The sequence below is a fragment of the Oncorhynchus tshawytscha genome, unplaced genomic scaffold, assembly GCF_018296145.1.
Source record: "Oncorhynchus tshawytscha isolate Ot180627B unplaced genomic scaffold, Otsh_v2.0 Un_scaffold_3920_pilon_pilon, whole genome shotgun sequence".
NCBI classification, from domain to species: Eukaryota; Metazoa; Chordata; class Actinopteri; order Salmoniformes; family Salmonidae; genus Oncorhynchus; species Oncorhynchus tshawytscha.
In genome coordinates this window covers 444,480-460,796 of record NW_024609812.1, presented here as the reverse complement: position 1 = coordinate 460,796, position 16,317 = coordinate 444,480, and the positions used below count along the sequence as shown (strand labels likewise).

The 16,317-nt window shown below is 41.5% G+C and overlaps 1 protein-coding gene across 4 annotated transcripts in view; it reads left to right on the top strand.

The window, feature by feature from the left end:
• The first annotated feature begins 1,276 nt into the window (after positions 1–1,276).
• Positions 1,277–16,317, top strand: part of atp2b1a (ATPase plasma membrane Ca2+ transporting 1a) — a 52,593-nt gene continuing 37,552 nt past the window's right edge. For all 4 annotated transcript variants that reach the window (XM_042318642.1, XM_042318640.1, XM_042318641.1 and 1 more), the window contains exons 1-2: positions 1,277–1,434; positions 14,878–15,325. In XM_042318642.1, coding sequence (XP_042174576.1) covers positions 15,139–15,325 — 187 coding nt within the window. In that variant the 5' untranslated portion in view covers positions 1,277–1,434; positions 14,878–15,138. The remainder of the gene's footprint in view (positions 1,435–14,877; positions 15,326–16,317) is intronic.

The window sequence follows — 16,317 nt, the reverse complement described above, 5'->3', positions numbered from 1 at the left end:
TGAAGAGTAGCTAATATATGGCTATGGATCCCGATCAAATAATATGTACATTCTATACACAGTTGAAGGTCTGCATGCATTGCTTTGATGTAATAATCATAGAGCCAGTCTGGCAGAGATTATGCAGCATTATGTATGCTCAGATCAATATGGGTCTGATAATGGGTGCAGAGAATACACAGATCAATGGTAGCCAGACATCACACGCAGACACACACACACACACACACACACACACACCACACACACACACACACACACACACACACACACACACACACACACACACACACACACACACACACACACACACACACACACACTCGTGCACCTACACACTCCCACACACACAAAAGTGCATGTACTGTACACACACACATTCAAGGGCGACCTTGTCCACCGAGGCTCACACACACAGCTCTCTTGCACCTCTCATGGCATCTCCTGTGTGCCTCTGGAAATGTGACATCAACCCGTTTACAACCTGATATCACACCCTCATTCCAGGAACAACCCCGCTATCTGAAGTTAACAACTATCAATGGCTTGAATCAGAGGTAATGTAGAGCTTCATTGTTAAACTCAGATTAATGACACTTAAGCCTGGTGAGCCAGGGTGGGAAAATGTAATATGCTGAAGTTTAGTGCAAGATGTTGTGTACTGTACTTTGAAATTTTAGCCTTATGTTTAATATGAGTAAGTCCTGAAGTGTTGGAAGAGAACAAGGTGCCACTATTTCAGAACAGCTTTTGGTGTACAATGCAATGCATGCTTTGTGTGTGTGTCAGTAGGCTATTCATATAGTCAGTACTTGTGATTCAAACTTGAATTATGCTATATATATACATATATATATATATATTACTGCAATATAATAGACAGATTCTATAGCCCATTTCAAACGACTGTATCGCTCCTTCACCCTTATCTGCTGAAGAATCAAACACTAAAGCATTGAATACATAGAAAAATCGCGACGTCATGGAAAGAATGACGTCAGGTTTGATGAGCCGCCGGGAAGGTGGGCGGAGCTACACAACCGACAGGGCCAGGGAGATGCACACACAAATAAACAGATGTCAGTGCTCATTTAATGCTGGTTAAATCATACGATGTAAGAACTGATTTTTGCACGCATCAGATTCTTATAAAGTAAGACCGGGCAAAGAGTGGGTGCAAGAGGATCTCCATCCGTGAACGGAATTGATGACGTAACCGTTTCCACGGGCGACTGATATGTTGGTTAAGCCAATGGGGATCTACATTGGAGTTATTGCCCATCCCCCTGACGTGAATCACACGTCCCTTGCGATGTTGTGACAGTGTAGTGGGCGGGATTTTTACTACAGATCGGGAAAGAGGGGCAGTCTGTAGTGAGATACTGAGGAGAGGGAAAGAGAGGAAGGTCTCAGAGGTAATATTCGGAAAACGGAGTAAGTACCTCGTTTGATTTTTTTTTTGCACAAAAAAATATATATTTCCATAAGTAACAACATGGACACAAGCCAAGCTTTGATTCTGGTAAGCAATAGCGAACCGGTTTGGTTTTATCTCCTTACTACAGTTTTAGCTTAACGGTAAACGTTAGCTAGCTCAGTGCAGCTGCTCGTGAGTTCATGTCTAGCTTGCAAGCTAGCTTCTATTTGGGTAAGAAGATGGAACAACTGACATTGAGCTTCTTGTTCTTTACACCACAATTTGCTTCGGACATGAACCTACCTAACGTTTTCCAGAACAGGATCTTATTGACAAGTTAATGGAATTTATTGTAACGTGCGAAAATACAACTCGCGGGTGACTTTGTGTTTGAAAAGTTGTGTAGCTAAATAACGTTAGCGGTGTAACGTTATTTTGAAATGGGTTCGACACTAGCTTTGGAGGAGCTCGTGGACAGGAGGTTGACGCCTAACCTCTACTGTACTAAGGAGTGAAGCAGAAGAAGCAAAAGTCGTGGTGAAAACGACTTGAAATAACCAAGTGCCTAAAATAGCTTGTTGAATTATTTGCGTGAGTAGCTAGCTATGTGAACGTTATTTGGACTCCAATTTAATTAATTCAGAATCTTAATTGCTGGGTTCTTTTTATTCCGCCTGAACTTGTTATTAACGTGACGTTAGTTGGCTAATAGTTGATTTGACACATGCAGTGTGCTCATAATGAGTCAATAACCTGTAACAGTTAGGTTAGCGTAACTTTGGTTAGCTTTCTTGCCGCAAAAGGACTACGTCCGTTGCTTTTTGGTACTGTTACATTTTATACATAACTTACAATTTCTCAATTGAAAATTAACCTTAGTTTCCTTACATTTTGCTTGGTTACATTGGCAATTTTGCCGGTTAGCTACCTAACGTTAAGCCTTGACGAGGATGGGTACTCCACTTGAAATTATTCCATGGTGTTATTCCACTGCACTCGTCGGTTCTAACGCCAGTTGGTTAGCCAGTGGTTGACTTGTGACATAGCTAGCTAGGTAAAAGTCCTGACTGACAGCTAACGTTATCCAGTTAAATGAAGGATATACTGTAGCTACTAGCTAGGTGAAGCGTTAGTGCACCAGCTGCTAACATTGGCCAACCTACCTTTAACGTTACATGTTTTGCAACGGTAGCTACGCCGCAACACATCGTTAAGTTAGCTACTAGCACTTCTGTCTGAACTCTCGTCTTTGAAACCTGTCATACATATCAGCTTGATGATATGCACTCTGGATGCCAGCTGACATGCCGAAATTTCAACTTAGTACAGCTAACGTTAACAAGTTACATTACCGCCGGTATATCTATTTAGTTGTAGCAGGGTCCATAGCGGATCCATCTAACTAGCTACGACAGATTCATTATCCTGTCATGCTTTCTTTTCGCTCAGTGTGCCACCGTTAGCTACCAACCTCGAGCGTGATTATTTGTTCACGTTATGACAAGGCAACGTAACCAATCATTTGACCTTGACTACAGATAGAAAATTGCCTTTGGACTACATCTTTTTCTATTGCAGAGCTTGTGTACTGGTCCCAGTGTGATAGGCGACGAGCTATCACGTTTTGATGTCTAACAGAAGGGATCAGTCCTTATCCTATTAAATGGCACCCGGCGTGCTGCACTTTGCCAGCAATGCATTCTAGTCTCTGCTGAATGCTGAGCTTCGAATGAACGCTGCTGGTTGACCATCTGGATTACGATCACTTATCGTTTGGGAATCTGTGTCATCAAATTGCAAACATCGGGGATTCTATTGATCTGTGCAACGCTTGTATTGAAGTCTAGTAATGTGCATTAATATGCATCCACAATACACATGCTATATTATTTGAAGAATTTACAATGCTGTAGTCATGTAAGAGAGGTATGGTGATCATTGGACAAGTTGTATAAAATAACGTTTTTAACTCATATCAGTGTAGGATATGATTTTAAGATTTTTTGGTGTCAGGGTGTTCTGATATGTGAAATATCATTGTTATCAAATGTTATTTGTCACATACACATGGTTAGCATATGTTAATGTGAGTGTAGCGAAATGCTTGTGCTTCTAGTTCCGACAATGCAGTAATAACCAATGAGTAATCTAACTTAACAATTTCACAACAGCTACTTTATACACCCAAGTGTAAAGGGATGAAGAATATGTACATAAAGATATATGAATGAGTGTAGGCAAGATGTAGTAGATGGTATCGAGTGCAGTATATACATATGAGATGGGTATGTAAACATTATATTAAGTGGCATTGTTTTAAAGTAGCTAGTGATACATTTTTTACATGTGGCAGCAGCCACTCAATGTTAGTGGTGGCTGTTTAACAGTCTGATTTGGCCTTGAGATAGAAGCTGTTTTTCAGTCTCTCAGTCCCTGCTGTTCTCTGCTGACTGCTGTCAATTTGATCAAGATTTTGTTGCATTCTGAATACATTAATGGCATTCAATAGGAGTGTGATTTCTATCTTCTAGACATTTGCCTTTTTATAGATCCACACATTTTGGCCATAAAAAAACAACAACCTTTGACTGTGTCTGAGGCTGTAGTTTTAACCAAAACTGTGTATCACTCAGGAATGAACCATAAGCAGTGCAGCAGAGTAAAACTGAGCATACAGTAATAAAAACCTTCTCACTTGCATGGTATTGGTCAGCTGTGGTCCCTGTTCAATTATTAAAACAGGTGTATGTTCTGTGAATTGCATAGGAATTCTATGCCAATGATTCATGAGGAGTTTCACGATCGGCTGACTAATTATTAGTCTGATACAAGTACTGAATAGGATTTTAAGTCTGTCTCTGGTGTCTCTGGTCTTACGTTGTTTTGGAAAGTAGGCCTTTGAGTGGTTTTGGTTCAGTCAGAGGTTTTAACCTAATTAAATTGGTAGGCCGATACTACCTCAGTACAATAGCTATAGGATTTCAGTCTTCTCGTCGTAACACATTTCTTGGTAAATTGGGATTATTGAGCAGCAGTAGACTTTGTAGTTAATATTGATGGCATTTAGAATAGACAGGTGTCAAAGTATAACACGTGTAATATGCTTGTTTATCAGCGAATAGGTACTATTAGGATTAGGTAGGTACTATGATGTAACATAATTATCCTGTTAAACAAAGTTTCGGACAACGTGCTGTCTATTCCAGGTAATGATTTGGCCCTGTCGACACTGCATCCCAGACTCATCGTGGAGATGGACCCTGGCAGGGCTGCCTGATGCGTGCTCACTCAACTGACTACCTGCTAAACTGTATTTCCCCCTCATGTTGAACATTGTCTATAATTGTCAGGAAATCTAACATTCTGCATCAAATCTAAGAAATGACGACTATAATCCTCCTTTTGTCTTACTATTGTAAGACCTACTATAGAAACTTACTAACGGAGACTCCTACTGCCAAAAGGCACAATTGGTTATGTAAAAGGCAATGGAGCTGTTGTCACATTCATCTGAGGTGACATTCAACCCCATGTAGGCTATCATAGACAGCTCAATATAGTCTGCTGTACTATTAAGTAGGCCTACATTGTATAATGCTGCTTTTTACTCACGCTGGTGCGATGCGTATCTCCTCAATATTGTAAGGGCAAGGATATTCCACACTGCTGTTTAAAGGCAAGTCGAGTCTGACTCATGCTGGCTCAATTAGGCTCAAGTCTAAACAGACACACAAGCTCATATTTCCTTCTCTATCGGCATTCTCAGGTGTTCTCTTTTTAATCAAATTGGCATAGAGCGATATTAAAGATAAAGTTTTCTTAATTTAGGGTTTTACTATTTTTTACATTGTAGAATAATAGTTTTGATGTCTTCACTATGAAATAACACATGGAATCATGTAGCTACCAGCACTCCATTACTCTCCTTGGTCAAATAGCCCTTACACAGCCTGGAGGAGTGTTGGGTCATTGTCCTGTTGAAAAAAAAATAGATTGTCCCACTAAGCGCAAACCAGATGGGATGGCGTATTGCTGCAGAATGCTGTGGTAGCCATGCTGGTTTTGTGTGCTTTGAATTAGGTATGACGATATATATTGTGTGACGATAGAAAAACGTCTATCGTTTCATATTGTCAATTGGACACGTGTGGAAGGAAATTTGCAACAAAAACGAGTGAACGTGGCACAGAGACCGTACCTAAAAGAGGGGCTACTTTGGTCGCATTGTCATGGTTTGGGTATGAAAGGTTTGACACGAACTAGAAAACCGCCCTCTGCAAAATATGCCGCAGGCTGGTCCCGACAACAGGCTCAAACACCACTAACCTATCTTACCACCTACACAAAAATCATGTGAAACAGTATGGAGAGAGTCTACGGATGAGACCCCAAAAAGTACAGTCGGGTGCTCAAAACAAACCCCCGACTCAGACGTTGCAAGAGGCTTTTGCCCGCGGCACAGCATATGGCAAAGAATCACGAAGATGGAAGGAGATAACAGCTGCCGTTACAACTTACATCTGCAAAGACATGGCCCCAATTTACACGTTTGAGAAACAGGCGTTTCGTGAGAGTGCAAACACTCAACCCAAGGTATCAAATGCAAATACATTTTTATATGTTGAGTATAATTCAAAATGTAATAAAAAATAGGCCTTTACATGTGGTTATTTTATATACACTATTTATTCATTGATTTGACAGAAAATGTGCTATATCGTGATGTGTCATTATCAGGATATGAAATGACCTATATCTGGATATAAGATTTTGGCCATATTGCCCAGCCCTACTTTTGAATTCTAAATAAATCACTGACAGTGTTACCAGCAAAGGGCCATCACACCACCACCTCTATGCTTCACAGTGGGAACCACTCGTGCAGAGATCATCCGTTCACCTACTCTGCGTCTCACAAAGACATTTACAATTTCCGTCAGTCTAATAATGTCCATTGCTCGTGTTTCTTGGCCCAAGCAAGTGGCGTCTTCTTATTGGTGTTTTTTAGTAGTGGTTTCTTGCAGCAATCCGACAAGTGCCTTAGACCGCTCACGAGTGGTGCAGCGGTCTAAGGCATTGCATCTCAGTACAAGAGGCATCACTACAGTCCCTGGTTCGAATCCAGGCTGTATCACATCCGGCTGTGATTGGGAGTTCCACAGGGAGGCCCAAAATTTGCCCAGCATTGTCTGGGTTTGGCCCTCATTTAATTATTTATTTTTTTAACCTGTATTTAACAAGGCAAGTCAGTTAAGAACAAATTCGTATTTTCAATGGCAGCCTACGAACAGTGTGTTAACTGCCTGTTCAGGGGCAGAACGGCAGATTTTGTACCTTGTCAGCTCAGGGGTTTGAACGTGCAACCTTCCGGTTACTAGTGCAACGCTCTAACCACTAGGCTACCCTGCCCGCTGTCATTGTAAATAAGAATTTGTTCTTAACTGATTTGTCTAGTTAAATAAAGGTTAAATTTAACAAATAAATAATAATACAATTAAATGAAGGCCTAATTCACACAGTCTCCTCTGAAAAGTTGAAGTTTTTCTTGAACTCTATGAAACACTTATTTGGGCTGCAATTTCTGAGGCTGGTAACTCTAATGAACTTATCCTCTTCAGCAGAGGTAACTCTGGGTCTTCTTTTCCTGTGGCGGTCCTCACTAGAGCCTGTTTCATCATAGCGCTTGATGGTTTTTGCGACTGCACATTCAAAGTTCTTGAAATTTTCCGTATTGATTGACCTTCATGTCATGAAGTAATAATGGACTGTCATTTCCCTTTGCTTATTTGAGCTGTTCTTGACATATGGACATGGTCTTTTACCAAATAGGGCTATCTTCTGTATACCACCTCTACCTTGTCACAACACAACTGATTGGCTCAAATGCATTAAGAAGGAAAGAAATTCCACAAATGAACTTTTAACATGGCACACCTGTTAATTGAAATGCATTCCAGGTGACTACCTCATGAAGCTGGTTGCAAGAGTGTGCAAAACTGTCAGTCTGCATATAAGAAAATGGTCCTGTTGTGGATAGCCTAGAGCGACACATGCATACAATCTTATTTTGTTTGAAATTAGCCTGGTAAATGCATTTTTAATCTGTAGGCTACAATCTCAATTGACGAGCCAGCATATTTGTTTAAACCCAATCAAGGAGCACAACATTTGACCTAAATAGGAGGAAACCCCATGACGAATCAGAAATAGTGGAGGCAGCTGGTCACACAATGGTAGTAAATGTCAGGGCAGCATGACCTTAGTGTAGGGCTGGGCGATATGGCTAAATATCATGTTTTTTCCCCTCGCATTTTTTACGGTATTTAATGTTTTCGAATTATACAAGTTCTGAATTTGCTTTATGAGTAGTGCGTGACCCTATGGTGGAAACAAACTTTCTAAGATATTTCAATAGCTCTTTCTCCATTTGGATTATTTTATACAGTTCAATTCAACTAAAATATTTTTGTTGCATTTCTTGCACCCATTTGAGATAATTTCTACAGTGCCATGTAGGGCTGCAAAACATGTAGGCCTTATTTTTAACCATATGTTGCGATTTCACTTGCTATTTAGAGTAAAACATTATATTTATATAATTCTATAGTTAGAATATAATAGTGGGCACTTTGATTACAGGGTTTAGTATGAAAATACCAGGTAGGAGTTATTTAAATAGGGTTGGAACCAAGTGTTGATAAGTGTTTCCTAGGGGACCCTGTATTCTTTGGCTACATTGAATGATTTCTCTTAGCTACTTCACGTAGCTAACATATTCATGCTTCACGTATACCTCTTTGATTTAGAAGATACTGTTGCACAAGCAACATGAGGATTTAGGTCTACACCATCACTGGTATTATCAGGCTGTAAAGCTTGTTATGTTTGCTTTGACCCAGTACATTTATTAGCTAGCCAGCTAACATGATTTAGGCCCAACTTGCTAAGAGAAGACAAACTAGCCGTTTGCAAATGTAAGACACACAAACTAAGTGTAATTCTAGGTTGCTAATGTCTCTGGTCAAGCAACAACAAATGCGCTCCTTGAGTGACGGGGTGGTGCTATGTCTGTGTGGAAAGTGCTGCCGGAGAGAGATTACTCAAGTAGCGGAGTAAACTATCACATTTAACAAATCAAACATTCAAATCCCGTTTATAGAACGTAAAGTAAAAACCCAAACTGGTCCATGCATCAATACCAGGATATCGTAAAATATGTTATACCCCCTACCTCAGGCTGTGGAGCTGCCCAGCAGAGTCAGTTAAAAAAAGGAGCGCAAAGGCTCTCAACTTCAAAGATGGCTTGCTCTTGAAAATGAAGGACATACAAGTTAAATTAAACCATAGCCTCAATAAATCTACCTCTATCCCCTTTAAAAACCCTGAAGAGGCTCAATTTATTCCATTTGCTTGTACAGAAGGGAAAGTGGAGACGCAAAAGTCTATTTTTAAATGTCCCCCAAGAGACCATCACAAATCTCGATTAAATGAGCAGAAGAGCACTGGGAAGAGGAAGTGTGTTGTAGAGTTGACGCCGGGCGGGGACACCTCTGCATGGTGTCGTGAATTGGCAGGCAAGTCATGTAGAACACAGGGTAGAGAAGTGCCCAGTCTCTGGTGTGAAGTGGCCCGCTGATAGCACTGAGCCATGCTGCATGACATGAGTAAGGCTGGGTGCCTGCCTCTGCTTTGTACCCTCCACATTTACACGCCCTGACCCACTTCAGCAGGGGCCAGAGTGGGGAATGGGGACAGGGAGGGGTAGTCTGTAGGATGCTAAAAATACCCCCATCTGCACCAGCAAGACCATAGCAGAGGGATCCCTGGAATGGCTGTCCTTGACTCACAACGAGTAAGTTGGCATGTAGAGGGGTTCAAAGTGCCAACCATGACCAAGAGGGTTTCCTTAGTTTGGGGAGAATTGCTTGAAAGTCCATCAACAGATAACATTTGCACCGTTTGGCCATATAGGTCTGATACATCTCATTTTCTGCTCCCTAGAAAGGAATAACTGCTGAGCTTTTTTATGACAAACATCTTTGTATACGGTTCTAAGTGAAACCCCAATAGATTTCTTTTGTCTTCTCTTACTTAGTAAGGGTTTTGCTGTTGTTGTACACAGAGGTAACCTCGCTCCTATCATTGTTCAACCATACCATGCCAGCTGTTAGCTCGGTGATCCAATCACAATGATTTTCCACTGTTGTGACATGTGATCTGTTCCGCAACCTGAAACTGTCACCGCTCAGCAAATGTTGGCACTTCCTTCATCTTGGTGGTGCAGACGCTCGCAGGGGGACAGGCTCAGAGCATGAGATGTGAGGACAAGGGAAATGGAGTCTGGCTGCCTCCATTACTTTGGGGTTGAACATGTGTGTTCGCTGGGTGCTGAGGGCAACTCAAATATGCCAACCATTTTTAGAGGACCATTTAGGGGGGACACATTGAGAGAGTCACACACCGCAATAGGCAAGTTAACATGGTAAGTCATCTGGGCCACAGTTGAAATTCACTTGAATTTGTCTAATTCACTTGAATTTGTGGAAAGATGCCGTTCCTGTCAGGCAGAATGCAAGTTGCCAGAGTTTCAATAAGGAACTGCAACCCTTCTTGTCTAAATGGGCCACACTAAAATTAGAACACATTCTACTTAGGCAATGGTAAAAAGTTTCACTTTGTGTTTTCGCACATCTCACAACTATAAAAAAACACTACCACATGAAATATTTTGGTGGAAACCTCTGTGTACGTTTCAACCTCACCCCAAACTTGTGGCCAGCAAAAGGGGTATTTCCCTCTCAAATGAGATTTTATGTCACCTCAGAATTGCAACCAGCCCTGCAATTATGTTGTGTAAATAATAATAAATCCTGTCCTTTTTCCATGGCAGATGGCTCCAAATAGTATTGACACGTGACCAAATAGTTTCTCAAAAACAAGTCTGAAAGTAGTGGGTTCGTTGGGTTGCTCTCATTTGTCCAGTTACTGAAATTACATTTTTCACTTCTGTGAATGTACCACATTCGTGCCCTCATTAAAGCACTCTTTTCTGGGCATCTTAGAATATGCAGGGATTTTGGCCTAATGCAGATGCAGTTATGAGTATTATGTTCCCGATCTGACTTGAAAAAGGGAAGCGTGCTCACTACTTTTTCTCTCATTCAGTTCATTGTTACACCCAGACACTAATGTAGACAGTGAATAAAACCGACTTCCCAGCTGGTGACCTCTTTGAGAGAGGGAGTAGGAAGTGCTTCCCCCGCCTGCCCTACAGTGGTAAATTCCTCTAGAGCAGTGATTCTAAAATCTCTCCTTTGGGACCCCCAGCTGTTCCATGTATTTGATCTATTCCAGAGCGAGCACACCTGATTCCAACTTGACTAGGTGAATCAGGTGTGCTAGTTCAGGGCTATAACACATTTTTGAAAAGTTATTTTATTTTGCAGAGTAGAAGTTTGAGAACCTCTGCCCTAGGGGATTCACTGTCCTATTTTAACCGTGAGACAATATAGGTTGGGTCATTTTCATCATTGCCCATTTGAATGGTCTTTCCATACAAGCTGCCTTTTACATGTCATCTTTCCTGATGTTTTTTGACTTCCTTATTCCGGTGCATCCCTCTCCCCGCTTCGAACATGGCACCTTTCCTTGTGATGATTCTAAGAAATTAATCAAAGTGGAATCGTCCTTAAAACAGGCTGACGACTGCTGTGCTTTATTCTTCACTTTGGTCAGCAGAGCAGAGACTGGAACTCCCAGATGATGCCAGAGATTGTCTAATTAGAAAGGAGCTTTTTCTGAGATGATCATTCAGTGAGCGCCAGCCCCATCTCCCAATGAATCGCCACTAGCCAAAGTGGGGACACTGAATGTCAAATGGTTTTTAATTGCGCAACTGAAATAAGTGTAGCAGGGACATTTTGATGATGGACTCTGGAAATGGAGATATACCTCCTCTGGAGGTAGGAAGGGTTTTCTCCTATATAGCTACTTCACATTAAGCACCAAACACTATGTGGGAGGAAGCTGGGTGTTTCATGAGTTATAATTCTTGCAGTAATTCCTGTTAGGCTAAGTGAAATGCTCTTCTTTTGACTTGTATACCAGTTGAATGGACTATAGAACTCTACATGTGCATTGGTACATAAATGATCATACATTAACTACTATACATTTTGTTTGGCTCTGCTTTTACTGTAGTGACCACCTACAAAAAGTGCAATATGTGCCATGTAAAAAAAGCTACCGTTTAAGTTCCTTGCTCAGAACATGAGAGCATATGAAAGCTGGTGGTTCCTTTTAACATGAGTCTTCAATATTCCCAGGTAAGAAGTTTTAGGTTGTAGGAATTATAGGACTATTTCTCTCTATACCATTTGTATTTCATATACCTTTGACTATTGGATGTTCTTATAGGCACTTCAGTATTGCCAGTGTAACAGTATAGCTTCCGTCCCTCTCCTCGCCCCTACCTGGGTTCGAACCAGGAACACATCGACAACAGCCACCCTCGAAGCATCGTTACCGATCGCTCCACAAAAGCTGCGGGGAACAACTACCCCAAGTCTCAGAGTGAATGACATGCTATTAGTGCGCACCCCGCTAACTAGCTAGCTGTTACACCAGCCTAATCTCGGGAGTTGATAGGCTTGAAGTCATAAACAGCTCAATGCTTGAAGCATTGCTAAGAGCTGCTGGCAAAACGCACGAAAGTGCTGTTTGAATGAATGCTTATGAGCCTGCTGCTGCCTACCATCGCTCAGTCAGACTGCTCTATCAAATCATAGACTTAATTATAACATAACACACAGAAATACGAGCCTTTGGTCATTAATATGGTCGAATCCGGAAACTATAATTTCGAAAACAAAACGTTTATTCTTTCAGTGAAATATGGAACCATTCCGTATTTTATCTAACGGGTGGCATCCATAAGTCTAAATATTCCTGTTACATTGAAGGTTGTGCAATGTTATGTCATAATTAAGTAAAATTCTGGCAAATTAGTTTGCAACGAGCCAGGCGGCCTAAACGGCTGCATATACCCTGACTCTGTTGCAAGAGAAGTGACACAATTACCCTAGTTAAAAGACATTTATGTTAGCAGACAATATTAACTAAATATGCAGGTTTAAAAATATATACTTGTGTATTGATTTTAAGGCATTAATGTTTATGGTTAGGTACACGTTGGAGCAACGACAGTCCTTTTTCGCCACATCGATTATATGCAATGTAGGACACGCTAGATAAACTAGTAATATCATCAACCATGTGTAGTTAACTAGTGATTATGATTGTTTTTTTTAATAAAAAAAAGTTTAATGCTAGCTAGCAACTTACCTTGGTTTCTTACTGCATTCGCATAACAGGCAGGCTCCTCGTGGAGTGCAATGTAAGGCAGGTGGTTAGAGCGTTGGACTAGTAAACCGTAAGGTTGCAAGATTGAATCCCCTGTAAAAATCTGTCGGTTAGGGTTTTGCCTGCTACTTAAGTTCTGTTATACTCACACATGATTCAAACAGTTTTAGAAACTTCAGTGTTTTCTATCCAAATCTATTAATAATATGCATATCTTATATTCTTGGCATGAGTAGCAGGAAGTTGAAATTGGGCATGCTATTTATCCAAAGGTGAAAATGCTTCCCCCAATACCTTAAGTTAACTGACTTGCCTAGTTAAATAAAGGTGTAAACCTTTATCGGCCAAATCGGTGTCCAGAAATACAGATTTCCGATTGTTATGAAAACTTGAAATTGGCGCTAATTAATCGGTCGACCTCTAGTTTGTAGTATAGAGAGAAATATGCAGGAAGTAGGGATTTTAACTGGTAATCTGGGCCCTGAAAATACATCTTATCGGTCTATAGGTTAATTGGCATAATTGTGTGGAATTAAATTAGCACGTGTGTATTTTTGTTAGTCATCATGCATCTTATTTATCAAACGTGTACAGCATAGTTTGAGCCTAGTTTGAGGATCGGAATATCTTACAACCTGTCAGAGAGCACCAGAGTAGCTCCTCACTGGAGTGAAACATGCTTTTGTAAGCCCAGTCAACAAAGCGCAATCACGTGTTTTAACTTTGATGGCCACGATTTAAAAATAACAATTTTTATTTCTCAATTTCAACTCGTAATTAAAGTACGTCTCCCATTTGCCATTTGAGTGCATAGGCTATCATCAACGGTAGGCAGGCTATCAGTGCGTCACCCACCACTTTGCAATCTGAACTTGAGGCAGTAATTATCTGAAAGTTAACATTTGACTTCAAATAATGAGGCATGTCTTACCTTGCTTCAAAGTAGCCTTGCGAAAATCCATCCATAGAAACGTGGAGGCAATTAGTTTATAAAGACTTCCTGATGCCATTAACCAGCATTTCTCTCCTGTTCTATTAGTTTTCATATCGACTTTCTTTCATTGTCCGGAAGCCGAAGGCACAATCGTAAAAGCAACTCATCCTTGTCGTTGATATATATTGTCCCCTTCTTTCTAAGTTTCTGATATGTTGATCTCTGTCACATATGGAACGACTCTCGCATTAGGCGTGCTGTTTAGAACGCTGCTTTCCAGCTAATTGCATTTTGGCAAATGTTTTAAAATGACTTATTAGCTGCTACATTACAGGAGTTGCATGTTCAAATAAAGGCTATAGCATTTTGACTGTAACACAATAGGCTTGCTATTGTTACATGTTTCCATTAAGCTCTTAATGAAAAATGTCCGGTCCTTGTATGCATGCATAGTATCAGAGAGAAAGAGGCTAAGTGAGAGGTTCAGCTCTCGCCAGAATCTTATCAAAACAAGCCCAATGCATTTCTGTCGCCTGCCTTCCAGCCTTGGGAGGACTGCCTTTTTGTTAGGGCGCCAAAATAAGCTTCTTGTCATTATATAAAGATCCCTGATAGTATTTTCTGTCACATTTTACCATTTGTGAAAAATGTAACCGTTTGTTAACCAGTTAATGAGGGTCAGTTAGTCGGCAGCCAAATTGATACCTAACAGTAAGGCAATTACTGAATAGCGGATGTGCATAAAGATGGTGGCCCTCATACACAATATGGTTCAAACTTAGTGGATAGTGCTAAAACGATGTCATATCTGAATTCTTCCGCCTTTATGCACATTTGTCATAGGGCTCAAGGAAAATACTAATGTTGAATAACATGTCAGCCCTGTCTGTCCATGAGTTTAAATGTCTGACTGTTTCCCACGGCGGTGTGCCTCAAATAAGTATAACATTTTCTCTTCAAAATGATAGCATTTCAAGTTGAGTCTTTGCCAGTGACTTGTGGTTCCTACAGTCTATTTTCAGTGGTGCTGTGAAGTGAACGACTACAAGCGTCTTTACCTGATATCATCAGTGTGTTGCCTTGTGACTTTTTCATAAGTGCTAGTATATTATTGAAATTAAACATGCCATTTGAATGACCAAATGTACGTTTTCTCTTCTTTCAGATCCTCGAATGCTGTCTTCTCTCTGAGTCTGTGTGTGTGAACCTCGGTCAACATGAAAGAATAGGGCCACGGTCTGAGGGAAATGGATTTTGATCTGTCCGTCCTTCTACCTGGAGTCTCCTCATTTCACCACCATCATCCTCTGAAGGACTTGTAGCTGTTTATGGGAACTACTGCTGGGCTCGCTCGCTGAGGATTTTAGCTCTCCCTTTGGGACGCCATTTTTCACCGTAGCCGACGGTGCGCACGCAGAGGGACATTATGGCAAACAACTCCTACAGCGGAGTGAAGAACTCCACGGCCAACCACCATGGGGACTTTGGCTGCTCGCTAAAGGACCTGCGGTCGCTCATGGAACTGCGGGGGGCAGAGGCAATAGGCAAAATCGGGGAAAGTTATGGGGACGTTCAAGGACTCTGCACCCGATTGAAAACGTCACCTGTAGATGGTAGATACTGCCTCATTCTATTTCTCAACCAATTCACCTTCATCACTCTTCATTTGGATTAGATATGTTGTTCTTGAATGCTAGTTGTGAATGCTAGTTGTGAATGCTAGTTGTGAATGCTAGTTGTGAATGCTAGTGATACGTGTGGTTATGAAAGTGTTTCATGGCAAAAATGCATTGCTTAGCAAGCATGTCATTGGGCCATGTCATCCACAGCACCTTGACATCACTTCCTTGGAAAGCTGGTGTCCTAGTAGACAGGTGGCCGGGGGGACGGTGGCACTGACCCGGTCCAGGCCTTGAGCTATTCCTGGGTTTGTGTATCTCTTTCTCTCTCTTTTTTCACCTCTGGTGTGTGGAGGGAGGCTTCAGACAGACCAGCTGTCTGCCTGGGCACAGTACCAGACTCTGCAGGTCAATGTTCCACATGTGGGGACAGGACAGGATGGTGTGCACAGCTAGTAACTGGTTTAACGTTGTGGTGTGGGCAAGACATGAGCTCATCTCCGGAACTGGTCTGCTGTCCTGTTCCGTTCTGCTCTGCCTCTCTCCAGCAGCATGGCATGCCTTTATCCCCCTTTCGCCATGCCCTGGAGACGAGGGTTGAAAACGCATTACCAGAGTCTGTCCGAGAGTTCCTTCCTGCTGTAGCCAGGGCTCAGGTCTTTCAGGGCTCTCCCCAGCAATGTCTCGCTCCCTGTAGCAGCTAATCTAGAAAAATGCCACTGCTTTTTAAAGTGTGTGTGTGTATATTAGTCCCTACCGCCAATGCAATATTTATCCTATTTTTAAAAGGCGGGTAAGCAGCACCACTGTTCCGTTCCTCAGGGACGTTCCATGTTGTCTGCTTTATATCCTGCCTGTGTTTGTGTGTAGGCGCTGATCCTCTCTGTTCACTCAGCAGATCTGGCCATGCCAAGTGTGTGGAAAAAGTGCAGAGTCACTTTACATCAGGGACTTGCCTGTGTAGAACCTCTCCTGCATACATTGGT